The sequence below is a fragment of the Scatophagus argus genome, chromosome 4, assembly GCF_020382885.2.
Source record: "Scatophagus argus isolate fScaArg1 chromosome 4, fScaArg1.pri, whole genome shotgun sequence".
In the NCBI taxonomy this organism is placed as follows: Eukaryota; Metazoa; Chordata; class Actinopteri; family Scatophagidae; genus Scatophagus; species Scatophagus argus.
The window spans coordinates 1,987,655-2,007,784 of record NC_058496.1 but is presented as its reverse complement, the minus strand read 5'-3'; the positions used below and the strand labels follow the sequence as shown (position 1 = coordinate 2,007,784).

The following is a 20,130-nucleotide window of genomic DNA, read 5'->3' as shown; positions in this document are numbered from 1 at the left end:
GTCTTACAGCTATAAAGTTTGTAATGTGAATCTACTGCATCTGTCAGCCGAGAGGCACACAGGGAGGTGTTTGCTCTTGGTAAATACACTGATGGAATCACAAGGTTCCCAGGAGAACAGTCTCCTCTGTGGCCTTCACCTGTGGTCAGGTGTTTGATCCGCACACATCTGCACCTGTAGAACTGAAGGGCAGACGAGCTCCAAAAATAGCTTTCGTCCTTTGCTCGCTGTAAAGAATTCCATCAGACTTTTCAGCAGCGACAACATTCGCGCTTTGTAAACAAGTGGTATTACTAATTGTCACAGTGTCATTAACTCGCAGTGTGTGCTGAGTAAACAGCCTGAGCTGAGGTGAAATGAAGCATACTGCATATAATGTGCACTTAGCAGAGAGTGGAAAGTGTGTGTGTGTGTGTGTGTGTGTACAGTACCTACAATGGATTGAATAAAGGCTGCTTAGAGACATGAGCCATGAGAAATGACGACTTCGTGTAGAAGAGAAAGAGGTGGGGATGAGCAAAGAAACCAACAAAAGGCAGCAGGTTTCTTTCCTTTTCTTTCCTCTCTGACTCCTCAGTCCCGTCGTGACGGAGACAGACGGCCATAAATCAGCCTCTTTATTAACACACTCCTGTCAATGAAATAACCAGCCATGAAATAAGCATCAGTTAATGCGCGTCCTTAATGCATACAGAACATGACATCCTCTCACTAACAGACCGAACGCCACGCGTGTTGACTGCTGCTGCTACATACAGCGCGGCAGGACGAGGGGGACGGGGACGAGTCGCGTGTGGACAGGTCCTCCTCTCTCTGTCCTCTGTCTCATCGCACAGATCCTGTCTTCGGTGTTGCGTCAGTAAAGGCGCTGAATTATTCATGAAGCACTTTGTTTGTGTGTTTACAAATGAGATTAAAGTTTGGCTGTGGGGGGGGCAGCAGTCCATGATGGTTGGATTATGACTTTGGAGGGAAAGGCAGGCTGAGGATGAGAACAGAAATGTAAACACAGTAAAAGCAGTCAGGGCTGCGACCTGTTCTGCATCAGGATGTCATTTAGTGCTCAGAGAAGCTCGTGTGCCTTCCTGAACAGTGAGAGGCTGGTTTGTTTCTTCTTCTTTCAGTCTCTGTGTCTGGGCCTCCAAAGAGCCACTCTTTGATTCCGCCACATTTTTATCCAAAATTTGTAAGATTTAAGATGCTTGAGGGCGGAGGTTTCTTTTTAAAGACATTCAGAGTGGTAATTACCTTTGTCTGTGTGTGTTTGAAGCCTGTGTTGTCACACTTCGTCACTTCAAACAAATCAAGTGTGGCTGCGCGTCTGCAGTGCTGATTTAGATGTAAAAAGCAGATTTTTATTCACATGCAGGTGAGACGAGCGGTTTACAGAGAGCTCTCCTGTCCTGTGTGTGCGTGTGTGTGTGTGTCAGTGAGACACCTGAGAGACACCTGTCCCCGGTCAGATGAGGACGAGCCGTGTGCTTTAGAGCTGTGGAACTGCTGGTCTGTCAGCTGTCCACAGCTCTCTGAGCACCCATACAGGACGAGGACACGTCACGTCTGCTGTCCACTTTGATGCAGGGTCACCTGGCCTGTCATCACCTGTCAATCACAGCTTCGTAATGTATTGTGAAGTGCACAGGCCAAGGTCAGGTGTCAGCTGTGGTGATCATTAACTCTGCCGAAGACCTTTAGGGGTCAGCACACCCTTCTGTAATTGCTGAATTAGGACAGAGTCGTCCTCCATAAGGAGCAGCGTGATTAAAGCGACTGGACTGCAGGCCGCGGGTCCTCGAGGCTCCATCATCTCTTTTTAGGAAAGGTCGTCTTGTGTTTTGAGATGCAGAAAAATATATAAAACTGCCAACTAAGGACACAATTTGGAAGTCAAATGTGTTGGCCCACTATGTAGTATCCAGACTGGCTTCCAGCTTAACTGTGGATGGCAGCAGCTTTATAAGCAGTCGTGACATCTCATGTTAGATATCATCGTTTTCTTTAAGGAAATTAACGCTGCTGCGTAGTGTTATGCACAGTGTCCACAGTCTGTGTTCACACAGTTAATATTGAGGTGAAGAGAGTGTCCCCAACCCACCTAATTCACTTCACAAACAAGCACCAGTTGGATGACAGACTCTCAGCAATTTAGGTGCCAATTTTGCATATACGAATTGAGCCTTTAACAGCCTGCGATGCTTTCTCTCTGTGCTGTATCAGGTCGTTAGTGGCTCTCTGTGGTTTTGCATGATTTGAAAAGTTGTGCCATTACATTAGCGGCCAGTGTCTCCTTCTAATCCCATTTGCCTTGTGGTTACAAACAAGGTGCCAGCAGAGCCACTCAGCTGAAGGAACAGGGAATCTATGCTTTATACGAGGCAGCTCTAATTCAATTGACATTACTGGCTGGCTTTAATGGATTTTACCTGGTGAGCCTGCAAATTGAATATTTTAACGCATATCAACTCCTTGGGAGGAACTGAACAGAAAAAGGTGCAATTTTCATTTTGTGAGCTTTCGGTAACGAGACGGTGACATGCAGGAGATTATAATCTATTTCTTGGATTCGTCCTCGGTGAAGCCTGGTCCCTCTTGCCTGTGGTTTGGGCTTTTATCTCCCTCAAGCCATTTGATATTCTTAACCACAGCTTTTTCATAACTGGAGCAAAGACTCTCTTACACTCGCACAACGTACACATCACTGCAGCCCGTTGTACACCTCAGGCTGCAGCCTCGTCTTTCTGAGAGGAGTCAAACTCTTTGCTGTGTCATCTCATTGAGCCTCTGACGTTGGTGTTGTTTTATCTTCCGACGCGTTGATCTCGAGGTGGGTGGCCGTCCTTTCTCCCGCTCTCTCGGTAAAGGTCACCGAGCTGCCGATGGAGTTGTGTCGATCAGACGAGAGCCAGAGACTGTCAGTTAATTCCCATCAAAGCAGCTGTGGATGGCGGGGTGGGGGGACATGAGGCCTCCTGCGTCTCTGAGGATCCTCCATCACTGATCACTCACTGGCTCGCCGTGTGGAGATACGACCCTGCAAGAGTTTCACTTCACTTCAATTCAGTTTGTTTATAAAGTGCCAATTCACAACAGCTGGTTATGGTGAAGTCATCTCATGACACTTTCCAATTAGAGCAGGTCAAGACCAAACTCTTGAATTAAATTGTAATATAGAGAACCCAGCATTCCCCCTTGAGCAAGCACTTGGCGACAGTGGAGAGGAAGGCAGAACCCTCGGAGCAGACCCCGGCTCCAGGTCTAGGTCTAGCCATGCCTTGAACGGTTGTGTTGACTCACTTGTGTCACCAGTTTAAACGAGCAGCAAAACAAAATCGTCAACATCGCAGCGTCGTTAACATTTTTCGTTTCTGCTGCGGACTCGTCTGATGATCTGCACGTGCCAGCTTTTATTCCTCTCTGTTCATTTTTTGCCCTCTTCCCCTTTGGCAGTATTCTAAACATGGTTTGCATTGATTTATTCTCCTCCACCAATTAAAAGCAATTTTGTGAGCATTAGAATAAGCCATGCCGGGAGCCATTTACTGCAGCAGGCTGTTCATTACCTCACTCTGTGTGTGTGTGTGTGTGTGTGTGTGTGTGTGTGTGACCTCCTGGGTGCTTCTGTTATGCTTATTTAACCCTGCAAATGTGTCTGCACTACATTAGACCTTCCATTCATGTGTAGGTATACATGAGCAGATGGGTGTGGGTGTGTATCGGAGACTCGCATTAGCTCTCTGTTTGCAGTCTCGATCCTCATGTTGTTGAAGCGGTGTCAGTTGCCTCTGCCGTGACACAAAGCTTATCTTTTACCAACTGCCATACCCCCTCGGGAAGGGGAGACATCGGGGCAGGGCGAGGGATGAGGGGATGTGTGAAAGACGACAGGAAGCCGGTGTAAATACCCCCTGGGCTCTGGGGGAAGTTTAAGAAGCCAACATCATGCTGAATCCCGAGTGTGATCCCCGAAGGATCCCGTGCTGCCACCCTGTCCTCTCCAGCCCGACAGATCCCTGTGCCGCGATGGCAGTCGTCACATCACTGTGTCAGAGCATTCAGGTCTCCGTTTGTCAGTCACCATCTCCGACTCTATGACCGCCATCCGCGCTGCTGATGGACACGTGTTGCGTTAAACGACAGGTGGAAGACCAAAGGTGGGAGACATTTTAAAGCACCGTGAATGTAAAGTGTGACCCACTGCAACTTTTCACAGACTTTTCTATCTGTGACTGTGAGGATGGAATAAATGTTTCCCTTAATGGTTACGTGAAATTCCTGCTCATTTTATTCCTTGTTTGCCAGAATATTTCAAGTAACCGCAAAGATTCTCATTCGTCTTACTGAATTCAAAAATCTCGGAACAACAGCCCGTGTTTCAAAGCTTCCGGTGTTGGAGGATGGCGTTGGTGAGATGGTACTTCGGCTAATCCCCGCAGACATGTGCACATGAATGGAGATACATTTTAAAAAGCCAGATGCCACCTGATGGACTGCATTTTGGCCGATGTGTTTCATGCTCTCTACAGGGACTGTACCATCGAAACCCACTACAAACCCTGTGGTTCAGCTGAGGTGACCTGCTGATGTTTCACCCTTTGAGCAACACGCCACACGACTATTTACCCCCCCATCTTCTCAAAAGTGGAAATGAAATGAAATGAAAACAAGAAAAGGTTGAAAACAAGTGTGCAGGTTAATCTCTCTTGCCAAAGGCGTCATTGTGGCATCATCTTTTCATCACAGATTAACAGACGCCTTCTCCCTTGAATATGCGTTTGTTTGTTTGAGGGCGTGTGTACATACATGTGCAAAGCATACATTCATACATGAGTTCATACTGCATGTGTACGTTTGTGTGTGTGTGTCCTGCCCTGTTTGAGTGTTGGAAGCGTTTGCTGTCGAGCTCAGAATGAAAGGCTTCGTGTTAACCTCCACACACTGCAGATTAGCCTGCAGCTCCTGCCCACCTGCCCCCATGCAGGAGATGCACACACTTGTGCAGCAGCCTTTGTTGAGCCCCACTACCTGCTGCTCACTCTAAATCAGCTCCTCTCAAATACACTTTAATATCCTCCAACAAGGGATGATACTGCGGTGCACGAGGCTTGACGAACACAAACCCCTCAGACAGACTAACTGCACTCAGTCGTGTTGCATTGATGGAGAATTTGTTGAGCTAAATTTGAGTCTGGTTTGTCTGAAAAAGCCTTTCATCTGATGAAACGGGAGAGGAAAAGCTGTGCTAATATTTTATAAGTCTTAAAATATCTCACAGTGGAGTGTTATCGTCTGTTTCTGTTTCTCTGTGTTGCTTTTCCCCCTCTCGCTGTGCTCTTGACTGTCGTGAAAATCCAATTAGGTGGACACATTCTGCGAGAACGCCGTAAGAACGTGCTCCACGATGGCAATCATGTGAATTCTTCAAATGGGATTTTCGATGCTCTTCTTTCACGCTGAGCCTACACTAAAGATGGAGTAATTGGCAAACAGATCTCCGTACAAAATGTTTTCCTCTCTCTCTTTTGTGGCCACTCAGCACAACAAAGGGTACTTCTGTAATCTCTGCAGTGTGATTCCAAAATGAAAAGCCAATTAAATGTGTCTCCTGGCGGGTGGGGGTAAAAAGAGCTACTACTGAAGGTAGAGAAGCCTACCAGCACTTACTGGCTCCATAGCACACGAGCAAACGGCAGGTAATTGTCTCATGTACTGCATTGTTTCAGACTCTTATTTTAGAGTCACTTCTGGCACTTCCACCGACAGCCCTGTTACACCAATAAAAAGCTAAAAGATGGCTGTCTATATGCTGAAATGGATGCTAGTATTTACATGGATACGGGTGGGGGATCCTGCTAACAGCTAACTAGCTTGCCTCCTGATGGTGAGGTTCTGCCCGGAGATATTTCACATACACTATAAGGACAAACGTATCCAGACAGTCCTCTTTACGAGGATGTTTCTCAGGGTTTGGGCTCGGCCCCTGACTTCCAGTGAAGGGAAATCTTAATGCTTCAGCATACCAAGACATTTTGGACAATGCTATGCTTCCAACTTTGTGGCAACAGTTTGTTGAAGGCCCTTTTCTATTCCAGCATGACTGTGCCCCAGTGCACAAAGCAAAGCTCCATAAAGACATGGTTGGATGAGTTTGGTGTGGAAGAACTTGACTGGCCCACACAGAGCCCTGACCTCAACCCCATCCAACACCTTTGGGATGAACTGGAACGGAGATTGTGAGCCAGGCCTTTTGATCCAACATCAGTGTGTGACCTCACAAATGCTCTACTGCAGCGCTCAGAGAAACTGTCTTGCCTGTGCATCTGATTGGCTTTTATAGAGACCTCAATTTATAACGAATAACAGCCAATAATGATCAGTGGCCAATCAGTTATTTTAGTGAGGATCTTTAGTTTACCTGTTTACCTGTACCTGTTACATATATTATATTATTTTAAGTGTGTACCTTTACAATCAGCAGTTATTTTGGTATCTTGCCTGGTATTGACGCATCAGATTTCCTTCCCTGTTGCATGACTGCAAGACGAGCAGCACAAAACACTCGGTGCTGACACACACACTCAGTCACTCATCCTCCTCCATAACCTGCCTGTCTCACTGTCTGCCCGTCTACCTTAACTCCCACTCACACATGACCTTACATACAATATTATGATCTCCTGCCTTGCCCTAAAATAAAAAAGAAAGCAGACAAAGAGTGTTGTGGCGCAGTGAGCTGTACTTAATCACAGCAGTGCTTTCAACTAAATGCTAACATCAGCGTGCTAACATGCTCACAACATCAATGTTCGCATGTGGATGCTAACCAGTAGGGATAAGCGCGTACAGCCTTATCTGTATCTGTTCAGCCAACCATATCTGTACTCGTAATTGGTGGGGCTAAACAGGAAGTGGGTGGGACTAGCAGTTTGATACTGATATGATATAGGCCTTGGTTTGCAGCCATATTTCATTGCTATGGTTCTTGCTTTTGATTTTTTTTGTTTAATTCCAGATAAGCCGCGCAGCCTCTCGGACATCCATTGTCGGATGTCTCGATCCTTCTCGTATCACCTCTGGTTTCCATACAGAGCTGCACTTTAGTATAGACTTGACATTGTTCTGGAATTGGATACTGTCTCTTTTTTGTCCCCTGTCCATGCTAATCATGTTGCTAGTGAAGTCCTTCATGAACTTCGGGGGGGGGGGGGGCAGGGTCAGGGGTCACCTTCACAGGGTCGGGGGTCACCATCACATTGTCCGACCATGAAACCTTTGTTCCAGTTCATGTGGCTGAGATGAAAACTTTGACCTTCCTGTGGCGGACATCAGTCCACTCGGGATTTCATGGCAGTCCTTCAATCTGAAGTGATGGACCGACGGGTTGACATTGTCATCCCGAGATGCTAAAATGGATAGCGAGAAAGGAACCTAACTCAGCACTCGGCACACACTCCTCCTCCTCCTCAGCACTGTCTTATAGCTGAGAGGGAGGGTTGGTGCGGTAAACCCATCAACTGATCTCATACACACACATCTCATACACGCACAAGCACACCAGTAAAAAGCATTAAAAATCCTTCTTTTGAATCTTTTAAGACTTTGCAAAAGTTTCCACATCTCATTGTACACTGGAGAAGTAAAATAAGTCTTGAGTTTTGATATGTCACTTCGGAATTGGAGTGTAGGCGTTTGGCCTGATTTATTTTCTGCTTGCCACTGTGTGTGTGTGTGTGTGTGTGTGTGTGTGTGTTTGTTATGGTCTACGAAGCATCAGACTCGTAGATGAGCACAGCGTTTTACACTGTTCCATTAGCCATCAACCACAAACCATCACAAAGTGCTGTCCTCCTGCTGTCTCTCAGCCATTCCCCCACACTGCAGCTTCCCTCTTTTCCCCCTGCTTCCTGTTGAGCCGTTGCGTTCCCTGCACACAGTTCATGTTGGCGGGATGGCACAATAAAACAGCAAAAGCTTCCTCGGGGAGCTGCAGATTATGGATGCATATGGTCCTCAGGGGGAAATGGTCTGAATAGGTCACCAAACCCTGTGACGTCCGTGAGCCAGCAGCAACCCATCAGAGCCAGATGGAAGCTGGCCACAGAGGTAACTGTAGTGCAGCCCTGGATGTGGGACACAAAACCACTGGCTGGGGACTCCCATTATCGTCCAGCCTTGACGTTATTGGATTTCCCCTGGAAATGTTTATTTCTTTCACTGCCCCCGCTGAGAGGTAGCTCTCCTACTTATCTCATCACTATTTATTAAGGGAGCCCCTGAGGAGTCCGAGCATAGCATCAGGTCTGAGGGAGGAGAAAGGAGAGAGAGAGAGAGAGAGAATGATAGGATGGAATATACACCAGTTGCAGCATGATTTTCTGCACTTGTTATCCAGGAAAGGTCGGTGATGGCATGAAATGGCATGAGAATCTGGAATGGAGCCCTCTGTGCTCTCTGATTGCCTCTGAACGACCAGCATCCCCATCTCCTCGTTCGGCTCCGGCTTACTGCAGAGCACGCCAAGACTCGTCAGGTTCTCCTGATTGCTGACAGTTTTGAGAAGCTGCTGTCAGCTGTTGCCTTTTTGCATTGAATCCCTTCTTCCCTCCGCGGGCCGTCGTCTCTTTACTTCCCCTCTAGTTGGTATTCCGAGGAGTCGCTCTCGATTGTAGCTCCACTGCTTCACATGAGACCTATTCAGAGTCTGAGCGACGCCCAGGTGCATTCATATGAACTCCCCCCCTCCCGGAGTGTCGGCTTGGCGTCTTTGAGGACAGCTCTGGCCAGTTGTTGTCAGGCTTGACCTTGACTTGCTTTGCCACCAATCAGATTGATACCATTTAGTTGTGATAAACGTGCAGAAAATAGCGTGATGTACTACAGTACTTGAGCACATGAACATGTTGAATTCCATCGAAGACAGCATTAGTTTTGATGGAAACAAGGATTTCTTAGTTGGATATATTTTTAGCAGCTGCTGTATTTGAGGTGAATTTAATACTGGTATCGGATGACTGCTGCTTAACCTGCAGCACACTCCTACGCTGGCTGCTGGTTACAGAACCACACTGACCATCAGGTCGGTAAAAGGCACTTCAGCCCCACTCCAACACGTGCTCGCTGAGCTCGGTTACGCTCTGTGGTGTAATGACTGCTTCTCTACTGAGACTCGAGCGTGTTCAAAACATCCCTGAAGCCTCACTGGAAGCCGCTCATAGACATCCTGACCACTGAGGTGTAAAGAAGCCAGATACCAGACCAGGGCCCCCGCCGGGACCCGAAGAGGACTGTGCCTGAGCTCTTTGTGTTACAGGAAGTTCCTCCTCAGCACTTCCTTTAACGCTGGCTTGGACAGTGGAGCTTCCATTTAGTGGGAAAAAAAAATCCTTCCGTGGAAGATTTTATTTTGTGACATTCAGCATTTGCGGCAGGTTAAGATGAAAGGCTGTAATTTACTTTTTGTTGTCTCCACTAAATCAGAATCAGGTTTATTGGCCAAGTACACTCAGATATACAAGGAATTTGACTCCAGTAGATGTTAGCCCTCCATACGCCCAATTTATAAACATGTAGTCGACAAGCAGAAAAGTTAAAGTGATTTCCAGCAAGCAGGTTCTTGTCAGCTTCAGTTAAGGAGTAGGAATATAAATATAACCTACCTAACTGCCCAGAAGGTGAACATTGAGGATTTTGAAAAGACATATGTTTCGTGGCTGTTGGGCATTTGGCCAGTTATTCAGAGAACTAATAAAGTATAGTAAAAATAATTAAAAAAATACAACAGTTAAAAAGGTCAGCACAGTAAATATTGATTTTATTTTATTAATTTGTTTAGCTAGATTTGATTTGTTTTACATTTTTATTTTTATAGTTATAAAAAGCAGTGGGCATGCAGCATAATGACAAAACTAATTATTATTAAAAATAAACTTTATTTGTATAGCACCTCAAAGTGCTTTACCTGCACCAAGTGCTTCATATAAAAACACACAGGATGAACAAAAAAACTTGATCATGATAATAACAGGAAAAACTCAGATAAAGACGGATGTGGTCTCGAGTCCTTGTTCCCTTAAGGGAACTTGCGAACCGGTTTGCATGTGAACAATACATGACGCATGTAAGGTTCAGTTTCGACCTCCACAGCTTCCATTATGTTCAGCCATATGAGCTCCGTTTGGAGCGCGACCACAAACCCGAGAGGATCGATGTTTCCATCACAGCAAACCCACACATTTATTCTCTTTCCGATGATGAATGGCTCAAGGTTAGGGCTCTCATTCAGGACACCGATATTTGCGGGCTTTGGCGTGTCGAATGGTATTCTTGGCGTTGCAAAACACGGCGAGCTACGACTGGTCAGGGTCTTTGTCATGTCGGCCGCTCGAGTCATGGCTGCCTGGACTGCCACAGAGCTCATCTCAGAGTGTGTGGTCTGATCTCAGCGTCAGGCCGAACGTGTGATGTGTGTGCGTGTGTGTGTGTGTGTGTGTGTGTAGGCTTTCATTCACAGCAGAGGGGGAAGCATCTGGCAAAAAGACATCAAATCACTATGGAGAGACTGCAGCACGCACACACACACACACACACAGAGTCAGCGGCGTGTTTGTCTTCACCCTATGCAGACGGGGAACATAGCGTCTGTCATATTACCCATTTTCACTTCACCTATAACCCCCCTTCACGGCATGATAAGACATCACATCAAAGAAAGACGCTCGACAGGAGAGGGCAGATTCATTCATTGGCGTACAGACAGGCAATCGCATAGCGCATGTTAAAGTGCGGCAACAAATTCAAGATGAAAGCAAAGTCCTATCTTTGGTCCCATCTGCCAACCTGCTATGGATTGGACGGGGAAAGTGATTTGGCCTTCTTCTATAATTTAGTCCTCTCTTCAATCCTGGGACTTTGCTGTCACCCTCAGACAAAATCACTCATCTTCCACATTATGTTAAGGAACCTCAGTCTATTTCCTGTCAGCGCTTGGCCCCCTCAGACTTCCTGCTGTGCGGTGGATATACGCTACAACATGGGTTACTTCTGAGGGAGATTTTGCTTTACAGTGTTTTTCCTCTGTGGTCATTTTCCTCCTTTGTAGTCCACTGAGCCAAGGACATTGATGCTGTAATTTTACTGCAGTCAAAGAAACCTTTTCATAATGCCCTTTTCAACAGAGTGCATCTATTACCGAGGAGAGGAGTGGCCTAATGGGATGGTCACATCCCGCTTACACAGAACCCTCATTATATGACGAGCAGCACATTCACCGTGTTCACCATTCACCGAATGGAGACTTATTATTTTGATTAATTTATTTTGATGCACTCTTATTTGGGCTCGAAATGAATAAGATTTACGCAAAGATGAGCAGCGACACGTGTCAGGCGCGACTTTAGTATGTACAAACTGCACATCCAGATCGCAGGTTTTTGCAGTGTTTTGATTGTCTGATTGACAGGTGGAACACATTTCCTCCTGGGAAACAGAGGCAAAGATAGCAGCTGGGACATCGTTTGAAGACGGCGCGGCGAGCCATCTGGATAACGTATTGCTGTGTGTCTGGGCGCAGCTGCTGTGCACGGATCAGCTGGATGCACACAATAGCAGAGGAGAAACCTGCAGCCTCGTGTCTGACGTCTTCTCTCCTTCTGCAGGGTGAAGCTCAAAGAAGGGGTGACGTTTCTCGGGGCTCGTCCCAGCAACCCCACCCAGTGGATCGTCAGCCAGGACGTGAGGACTGAAGGCCACCGCGTGGTGACTCTCCACTGCCGCAGGAAGGAGCCCGGCTACGACCAGCAAAGGTCAGCAGATGCTTCCCTTTTAGGGGAAGGGTTTTGACGAGTAGAGTGATGAGATGGAGGAGGTGAAAGTGTTTCCACACTGTGTTTCCTGTTTGTTTGTTTGCAAGGTGCAGCTGCATGAACTTCCCTTCCGTCTCCAGCACAAACAAACCGATGTGTTAAAGTTAAAGCAGTTGATTTGTGGTCACTTCACGACAGAGCAACAAGCTGTGAACGCAACGTTAACAGATGCTCATCTTCCTTTCCTGTCAGCTGCTGAAAGTGACTGATGAGAACCCTGGTGACCCGTTTTACATGACGCTTTCATTTTCTCAGTGTTAAATACAAAAATATGAATTGTTTCATTTTTAATTTGTGTATTTCTGTTCTTTACTGATTTTAAGTTGGGAAAAAGCCTCCTACAGGCCACTGTCTTCACATTCACTCAACCCAGCAGGAGTATTTAATTACGATGCTGCAGGCTTTGTTGATCTTGCGTTTTAAAAGCTGCTCCAGGGACCCCTAAACGAGCTGCGTCTTATTCCCAGGGCATCGAATAGCATCATGAGCAACCGTGCAACCCAACCAACGACGTCCGAAGAGCGTCACCGACCTTTGCTCACACCTAACCAGGCAGTTTCTGTGGCCAAACTTAACCAAAGTTGTGTTTCATGTTCGGCCTTCGTGGCGTCAAACAGGGTAGACGTCCGAGCGTGTGACGAAGCGTCAGCATTGGGATGAACGTGTTGCCTAAACTGGTCCAAATTTGACCCCATTTGATGAGATCATGTCGCCCATCTTAGGAGAATTTTGCTTTTAGATGACGGAAACTGCAATGATGGCTCACATTGTGACTGCTTATCTAAGTGATGACTTCAAGTTAACAGAATATTGCAGTATCCCCTCTTTCCTCCCTTCCTCTCTTTTTCTTTAAAATGTATTTGCATATTTATCTTCTCCGCTGCCACAGCCTCGGGGTTGTTTTGGTCATTTCCAATCTGTGTTTGCATCCGTAAGCTAATCTTTCAGATAGGGAAGTGATTGCCAGCACTGGGGGAAAAGGTTGCTGTGTTAATTAAGTGCAGATTGAAGACCTTTGTGTATTTTAATGGTTTTTTCCTTCTCGGATCAGGAAGTAGTTTTAATAGATCTAACTTTCTAGTGACAGGTGTAATTTTATGGATTAGCGGCAGATTTAGGGTTGGTGAAAGCTCCACTTATTTGCTCTTTAGCTTCCGTTCCACTTAGCAAAACTATTCCCTTAAGAAAACAGGACTCTTGACATCACGAGCGCAACTTTCTAATCAAAGTTGTGTAGGGGTTATTAAAGTGTAGAGCAGCGTGTGAAACATGTGTAATTTGAATTTGTTCAGACATGCTGCTTTTAGTGCAGCCCTATGAGTGGTGATTATGGTGCAATCACAAAGCCACAAAGATAACTGCCTTCGAGCATCCACAGCTTTGAAATCATTTTGTCTAAAGGAACAGTTCAGCCTCATTACGGGCTCGAGGACTCTCACTTAGCGTCCTGATCAGGGAATGATGTCCTACCTGAAGGCAACTATGGACTTTGGTTCTCGGTGGAACCTCCAGCTCGTTGTGGGAGAGACAAATCAAATATCCATCCATTTTCTATACCGCTTATCCGTCAGGGTCGCGGGGGAGCTGGAGCCTATCCCAGCTGACTACGGGCGAGAGGCGGGGTTCACCCTGGACTGGTCGCCAGTCAATCGCAGGGCCAACACACAAAGACAAACAACCACACACTCTCACACTCACACCTAGGGGCAATGTAGAGTAGCCAATTAACCTAATGTGCATGTTTTTGGTATTGTGGGAGGAAGCCGGAGAACCCGGAGAAAACCCACGCAGGCACAGGGAGAACATGCAAACTCCACATAGAAGGGCCCAGACCGGGATTCGAACCTGGAACCCTCTTGCTATGAGGCGACAGTGCTAACCACTGCACCACCGTGCCGCCCACAAATCAAATATCTCCAACCAAATCTTTGTTTTTGGGTGAACGGTTCCTTTAACAGACGTGTCCCTCAGAGCCTCATTCAGACCAGTGGAAAAGGTTTCACCTCTCAGCGCAAGTACAAGAACAAGGTTATTTAACTTTAACTGGCAGTCGATTTCAAACGTGAGCTGCAAGTCGCCTCCGCACTGAAAACTTCGATCAGACCTTCCTTTCACTGGTGTGATAAGTTTTGACAGCCCAGTCTCATAAATAGAAAGGTTTTACAGGGATATAAAATGTGCTAATCATTTTGTTTGTCTTTATCCATTCTTTTTCCAGTGACTTTAGTCCAGCTGCTGTAGTTTGTGATCATGACTGGCTCTGAGAGCACATTAGGAAGATGAAGATGACTTGTTGTTGCTTTACAGTCCACAACGCTGGATGACATCACAGTTGCTTTGTTGAGAACCCTTTTGGTTCTTTATGGCAGCTGGTGTCACCAAATTTTCCTCTGTAGATGGAAATGCAGTTAAGCACAAACACTTTAAAAGGTGTTGTTGTGTTTTTTGTGGAATAAAACTTAGTTTAAAATCCCAAAACACCACCTGCCAAACTGAATAAGTGTGAGGGGCCGAGCGAGTCGGTCTGAGCTGAATTCTTGGCCTTTAACAGTGACGCTCCCGTGGATGTTATATATTATTCCAGTGCGTGGCTGCGAGCGGAGCTGCAGCAGCTCCAGCAGCATAAAAAGGAGCTTTCAGCAAACTGCAGCAGTGAACAGCAACACTTGGCAGCTGGCTCCTCCTTCCCTCTGGAGCCGTTTTCTCCTTTTCATGCAGGTATTTTTCTCTCTGCTTTGCCTGTCTCACGACCTCACCTTCTCTCCCACACGCACACACACACACACACACACGTGCTCTGCTACTGTAAAAACATGTTTTATTGATTTATTAAGTGAAGGAGCCAGGGACAGGAGTGAGCATATTTAGTCTAATCCCTACTGTTTGGGCCATGTACGACGGACTGCTCCCTAATCCCCAGAGCCGTCAAAGTCTCTTCACAGCGAAGACCAAAGACGCCCCGTGATGGCTATACAATACACAATGCTCCAATTTTTCTTTCGTCTTGTCCTCCCCGCTCGGAGGCATTTCAATGAAGCTCTTTTCGAGGGGGATTAGACGTAGCTATCTCATCTGTTGAGCTGTCATTCAGCCAGCTTTCTTCCTCCCGGCTCCTTGGTTGAGAGAAGGATGAGGAGGAGGAGGAGGAGGATGATGATGATGAGGCGTGTGAACGCTGTGGGTCAAACAAACGCGGATCCTGCCTGCATCTTAAATTTCGTCTTTTCAAACGGGATGAGCGACAATCCATTCCTGCACATGTGAGCCGGTTCTGCGGGAGCACCCAGACCGCCATCAAGAGCCCCTCTTCCCCAAAGTACAGTTTAAGAAACTTTGTGCACAACTTTGAGGTGTGGAGGGTGCAGTTATGATCCAGCAGATCGCCTGACTAAAAGCTCACCTCCAGTCCTCTTGAAAAGGTGCTCAAAAACCTCTGAGAAGTAAAGACGCGCTTTAATGACTGCATTACCCTGCTCAAGCAGCGGGATCATTGAAGAAGAAGAAGAAGAAGAATCAGCTTTATTGACAGTATATATATTTTTACATGCACACTCTGAATTCGTCTTCTGCATTTGACCCATCCTTAGTTTAACACACACATGCAACACCCGGCAAATTACATGCAGTGAAACACACACAGGAGCAGTGGGCAGCATCAAGCACCCGGGCAGCATATTGGGGGTTAAGTGCCTTGCTCAAGACGTGTCCAGTCACATCCGGCCACAGACACTCGGAGTGCAGCCAAGGAAACTTGATGCCTGAAGGTTTTGTGAAACTAAACAAAACGCATTTTGTTAAAAGGGTGAATTGCAGATTGTGAGCAACTTTGTGGTGTTTTCCTCCAGCAGAGTTTGTCAAAGTGGGCCTCCCCCGAGTGGATCCAAACGGTTTCCAAATGTGACACCCACTTCAAAAGAAGGACCCAAAACGCAGACGCAGAACGCAAAGGGGGGCATCAGGAACAAAAGGAAGATTTAACAAACTTAACTTTGAGGGATCTGAAGCAGGCAGAGCAACACAGAGGACTAAAAACAGCTGAAAGTCCAGGTTTGAAACAGGCCAAATGAAGAATAATCCAAATGTAAGAGATCCAAAAGCTACCAAAAATGAATCCAGAAGGTAACCAAAGAAAAGCAGGAAGTCAGGGAGAAACACAAAATGGAAGAGGAAGAGGAAACAGACGAGCTGACAAACGAGATCAACTCCAAACCATCACGGCGAGCACGTTACTGCATTAGTGATCCAAAAGAGATCACATCACACAGACTAAAGGTTCAAACAGAGCTTAGAGGGTAAGAAGGAACAGTTTTAGTGGCTTTACAAATGAACACTTTGGCATCCGAAACATTTCGAGAGCTTCAATGTCTTCAATTCACAGAAAATTACTCGTTTATTTCAGTGAAACACATCTAGTGGTTCCCGTTTGGCAAATGTGAAGCTGCTTCTCCTTGTAGTTGTATTTTTGATAAAGTTGAGGTTCTGTGTTTAATGTGACCACATTTCTCACAGTTGTGAGAAGTGGTAGCTAACATGAGTGTACCAGGCTCAGCCACAGTCTGCACATGGAGGCTGAGCCCACAGAGAAGAGCTGAGACGCCAGCACACACGCCGTGTAGGTCGGCACTAACCGCTGTCATGGTCCAAGTGACTCACACACACACACACACACACACACACACACCCTCTGAGCTCTGACTGGCAGATGGATCGCTGGCACTGTGACTGGACCTTGAATTGTGAACTGGACTTTGGTGTCTGTGGGACTGCTAATTTAAGTGTGTGTGTGTGTGTGTGTGTGTGTGTGTGTGTGTGTGTGTGTGTGTGTGTATGCGTGTGTGTGTGTGTGAGTGTGTGTGTATGTGTGTATGTGTGTGTGTGTGTGTGTGTGTGTATGTGTGCGTGTGTGTGTATGTGTGTGTGTGCATGTGTGTGTATGCGTGTGTGTGTGTGTGTGTGCCCCCCCCCTGCAGACATTAGAGCACAGTGTTGCTGATGGGTCAGGTGTGCTCTCTGTGCAGGTTCACTCAGTCACTGGAAGCTGCTCGCTGTGACCAGCTGAGCCGCTTCTTTCTTCCCTCTGGCAGCTGATGCTCCGGCCACACCCGACTGACTGTCGCCGATCATCCAGAAGAGAAAGAACAGACCGTTTTTTTGCACTTGCCAACTCTTTGCCAACTTTCTGCCGTCTTCCCGGGCAACCTTCAAACCGACATCTAAAGCATAGAGCATCTGCTTTATGGCTAAACATAATACACGTTTTTGTCAGTGTTCATCTAACAACATGAGTTTTTAAAAACGTCCTCTTTTCAGAGGAATGTCGCACCTTAAGTCTGTTTCTCAGCCCTGCAGACATTGAATGTTCCCCCCGGTAATGCAAACCTGCTCACTTTCCCTGACCGGCGGCATCCAGCTTAATAAAAGCAATACTGAGGTGACAGTTTTTCATCGAGGGGTGCGGCTGAGTACACGACAGGCCGGGCTTTTGACTGAGAATAACACAAGTGAATTCAGCCTAAAGGAAACCAAACCAAACAGCTGATGTCAGTTCTTTTCAAATTACTGAAAGAAATCTGTTGAGTGTGCAATAAAGAGCTGTCCAGGACTTTGTCACGAGATGTTTTAATGAAAAGCTGCTCCAGTTTTACTGCACACACACACACACACACACACACACACACGTGTTACCTTAAAGCTGCAGTCTTTTATGGCCAAATCCGACTGAATAACCAAAGCTTTTGAGCACAACACTTGACCATAAAAACTGGAAATTACACCTCATCATCTAATTCATGATGTGGGATGATGTGGCTTGTTATTGTTTGAAACTAATTGATGGATTACTGATGCCTTTTGTACATATGCATTAATGAAGTGGAAGTTATTATTTGAAATTAATTGGCTCTTCTCAACACACACTCTTGAACAACAATCGTCCAATCACAGCTCAGCACCCGTAACGAAGCACAGCAGCCCCTCAGGCTTTTGGATTTTTACACACGCTGAAACTGTGTCCAAACACACCTTTAGTCTGAATAAATCGCACATTTCTCTGGGGTTGCACTTTGTTGAAAACAATGGGGATGAAGTAAGTACACAACTCAACAAAAATACACTATATAGACAAAAGTATCCAGACCCTCTTCATGGACCTGTTCCTCAGGGTTTGGGCTCGGCCCCTGACTTCCAGTGAAGGGAAATCTTAATGCTTCAGCACACCAAGACATTTTGGACAATGCTATGCTTCCAACTTTGTGGCAACAGTTTGTTGAAGGCCCTTTTCTATTCCAGCATGACTGTGCCCCAGTGCACAAAGCAAAGCTCCATAAAGACATGGTTGGATGAGTTTGGTGTGGAAGAACTTGACTGGCCCACACAGAGCCCTGACCTCAACCCCATCCAACACCTTTGGGATGAACTGGAACGGAGATTGTGAGCCAGGCCTTTTGGTCCAACATCAGTGTGTGACCTCACAAATGCTCTACTGCATGAATGGGCTCAAATTCCCACAGAAACACTCCAACATGTTGTGGAAAGCCTTCACAGAAGAGTGGAAGCTGTTAGAGCTGCAAAGTGTGTGTTTACAATGAGACGTCACTAAAGTCCCTGTTGGTGTAATGATCATCTGTCCCAAAACTTTTGTCAGCTTTAGACATTATAATGTTGAACATTTACAGCCACATACAGATGCAGATTTTTTAACCTTTAACCATATTTTAAAGGGAAGGTGGCACTGCTCCTTTGACTGGTCGAGGATTTCACTGATGGTGCTAAAGTACGTCCAAGACATCAGAATGAACCCCTGTTGAAGGGGTCAGAACTGCTTTGTGACGCTGGTGCACTTTGGTAGATTGAAAAGTTCACTTTGTCACCGTTCAAAACAAAAGCCGTCCTGCCTCCTCAGCATGTCATAAGCCATAAGCGGTGGGGCTGAGTGAAAGTGCCGTGTCTCGTGTAGTTCATTAAGACTGCTCTCCTGTGAACCGCCGCTTCATTAATCCTCCCTCAGCACGCCCAGCAGGGGGACAGCATGCCGTCCACTCATTACAGCCACTCGACGAGAGAACGTCGGCCCAAGTGAGAGGGAGGACATATATATTTAAACATCCTTTTTAATTATCCCAATTTCAAACAGCCTCATCGTGGCCTGTTTTACACCCAATCTGCACAGAGTTCACATTAATGTAATTAAACTCCACATATATAAATTTTGCTATAAGGATGATTTTTCTTCTAAGGTCGGTTTGTAAATCTTATCAGTGTGGATGGTTAGGATCCCTGAGGGAAAGAAATCACACAGCTCTGTAATAACGGGTGAGATCTGGCAGCAACCTCGCAATTTATCTCAATTTCAAAGTCGAGAGAACTTTTAAGAACATTATTATTTATAGTTTGTGACATTTACTGCAAAACTGCAATGAAACAAAGGACCCAGGATGGCTTTTTCAGTCCTCGAGGCCCCTGAAAAAAATGCATCATTCTTTCTCCGACATCTTAGGGAGGCATTAGTGCCAACGCTCCCGAGATGGGAAAAAGTCTAGTGGTGGTAAAGGAACAGTTCGGCCAAAAGTGAAGTTTTGTCACAGCGTCGCAGCATTCTACTAAAATACGTGAAGATACTGGAGATTTGTTGTCACAACCAAAAAACACTTCCAATGGCATCAAAGTTAAAATAAAATAATAATAATAATAATGATCTGATGATGGTCTGAACTGATCCTTTAACAATGACCTAAAGATGACCAGGAGAAATGAAGCGCAGTACCTGAGCAGGTCAGTGCTGATCTGAAACGAGGTGCTAAACCCTCCGCTGTGGGCTTTCATGCCTCGTAATGCTGCATTAATCAAGGCTGAAACGAAAAGGCCCAATTACATTAGGGGCAAACAGGAGTGTTAAGTTGACAGTCTTAATGTTAACAGCCTTAATAATGAATCAATGCCATTCCCACTGGCCTCCACTGACTGTAAACGCTCAGTGGAGCCTCGCCGGCGGCCTCGCCAACACACGGCTGTCTTCGCCGCTCTGTCACTAACTGAAATGACATGTGGTCGGTGCTCGTGTGTCACGACCCACACGTGTCACACCTCTGCACTCTTTTCTTATCGGGGCACGGGTGAACACTGGGGGTGTCACTAGGTGCCATATTGCAAGGCTGAGGAGAAAGGAACATTCAAATTGTGCTTAATAGAATGAGATGTGGCTTGGCTTCCTTTATCAGGAGCACAGCGGAGATGTGGCGTATTCTGTGTCTCCCCAGGACATCCGGCTGATTAC

General features: G+C 46.2%; 1 protein-coding gene across 2 annotated transcripts in view; it reads left to right on the top strand.

Moving 5' to 3' along the window:
• Positions 1-20,130, top strand: part of si:dkeyp-14d3.1 (transmembrane protein 132C) — a 107,757-nt gene that overhangs the window by 38,475 nt on the left and 49,152 nt on the right. For both annotated transcript variants that reach the window (XR_006843192.1, XM_046386766.1), the window contains exon 3: positions 11,652-11,798. Coding sequence is in view for 1 of the 2 variants with exons in the window: in XM_046386766.1 (XP_046242722.1) it covers positions 11,652-11,798 (147 nt within the window). In the remaining variant the exon portion in view is untranslated. The remainder of the gene's footprint in view (positions 1-11,651; positions 11,799-20,130) is intronic.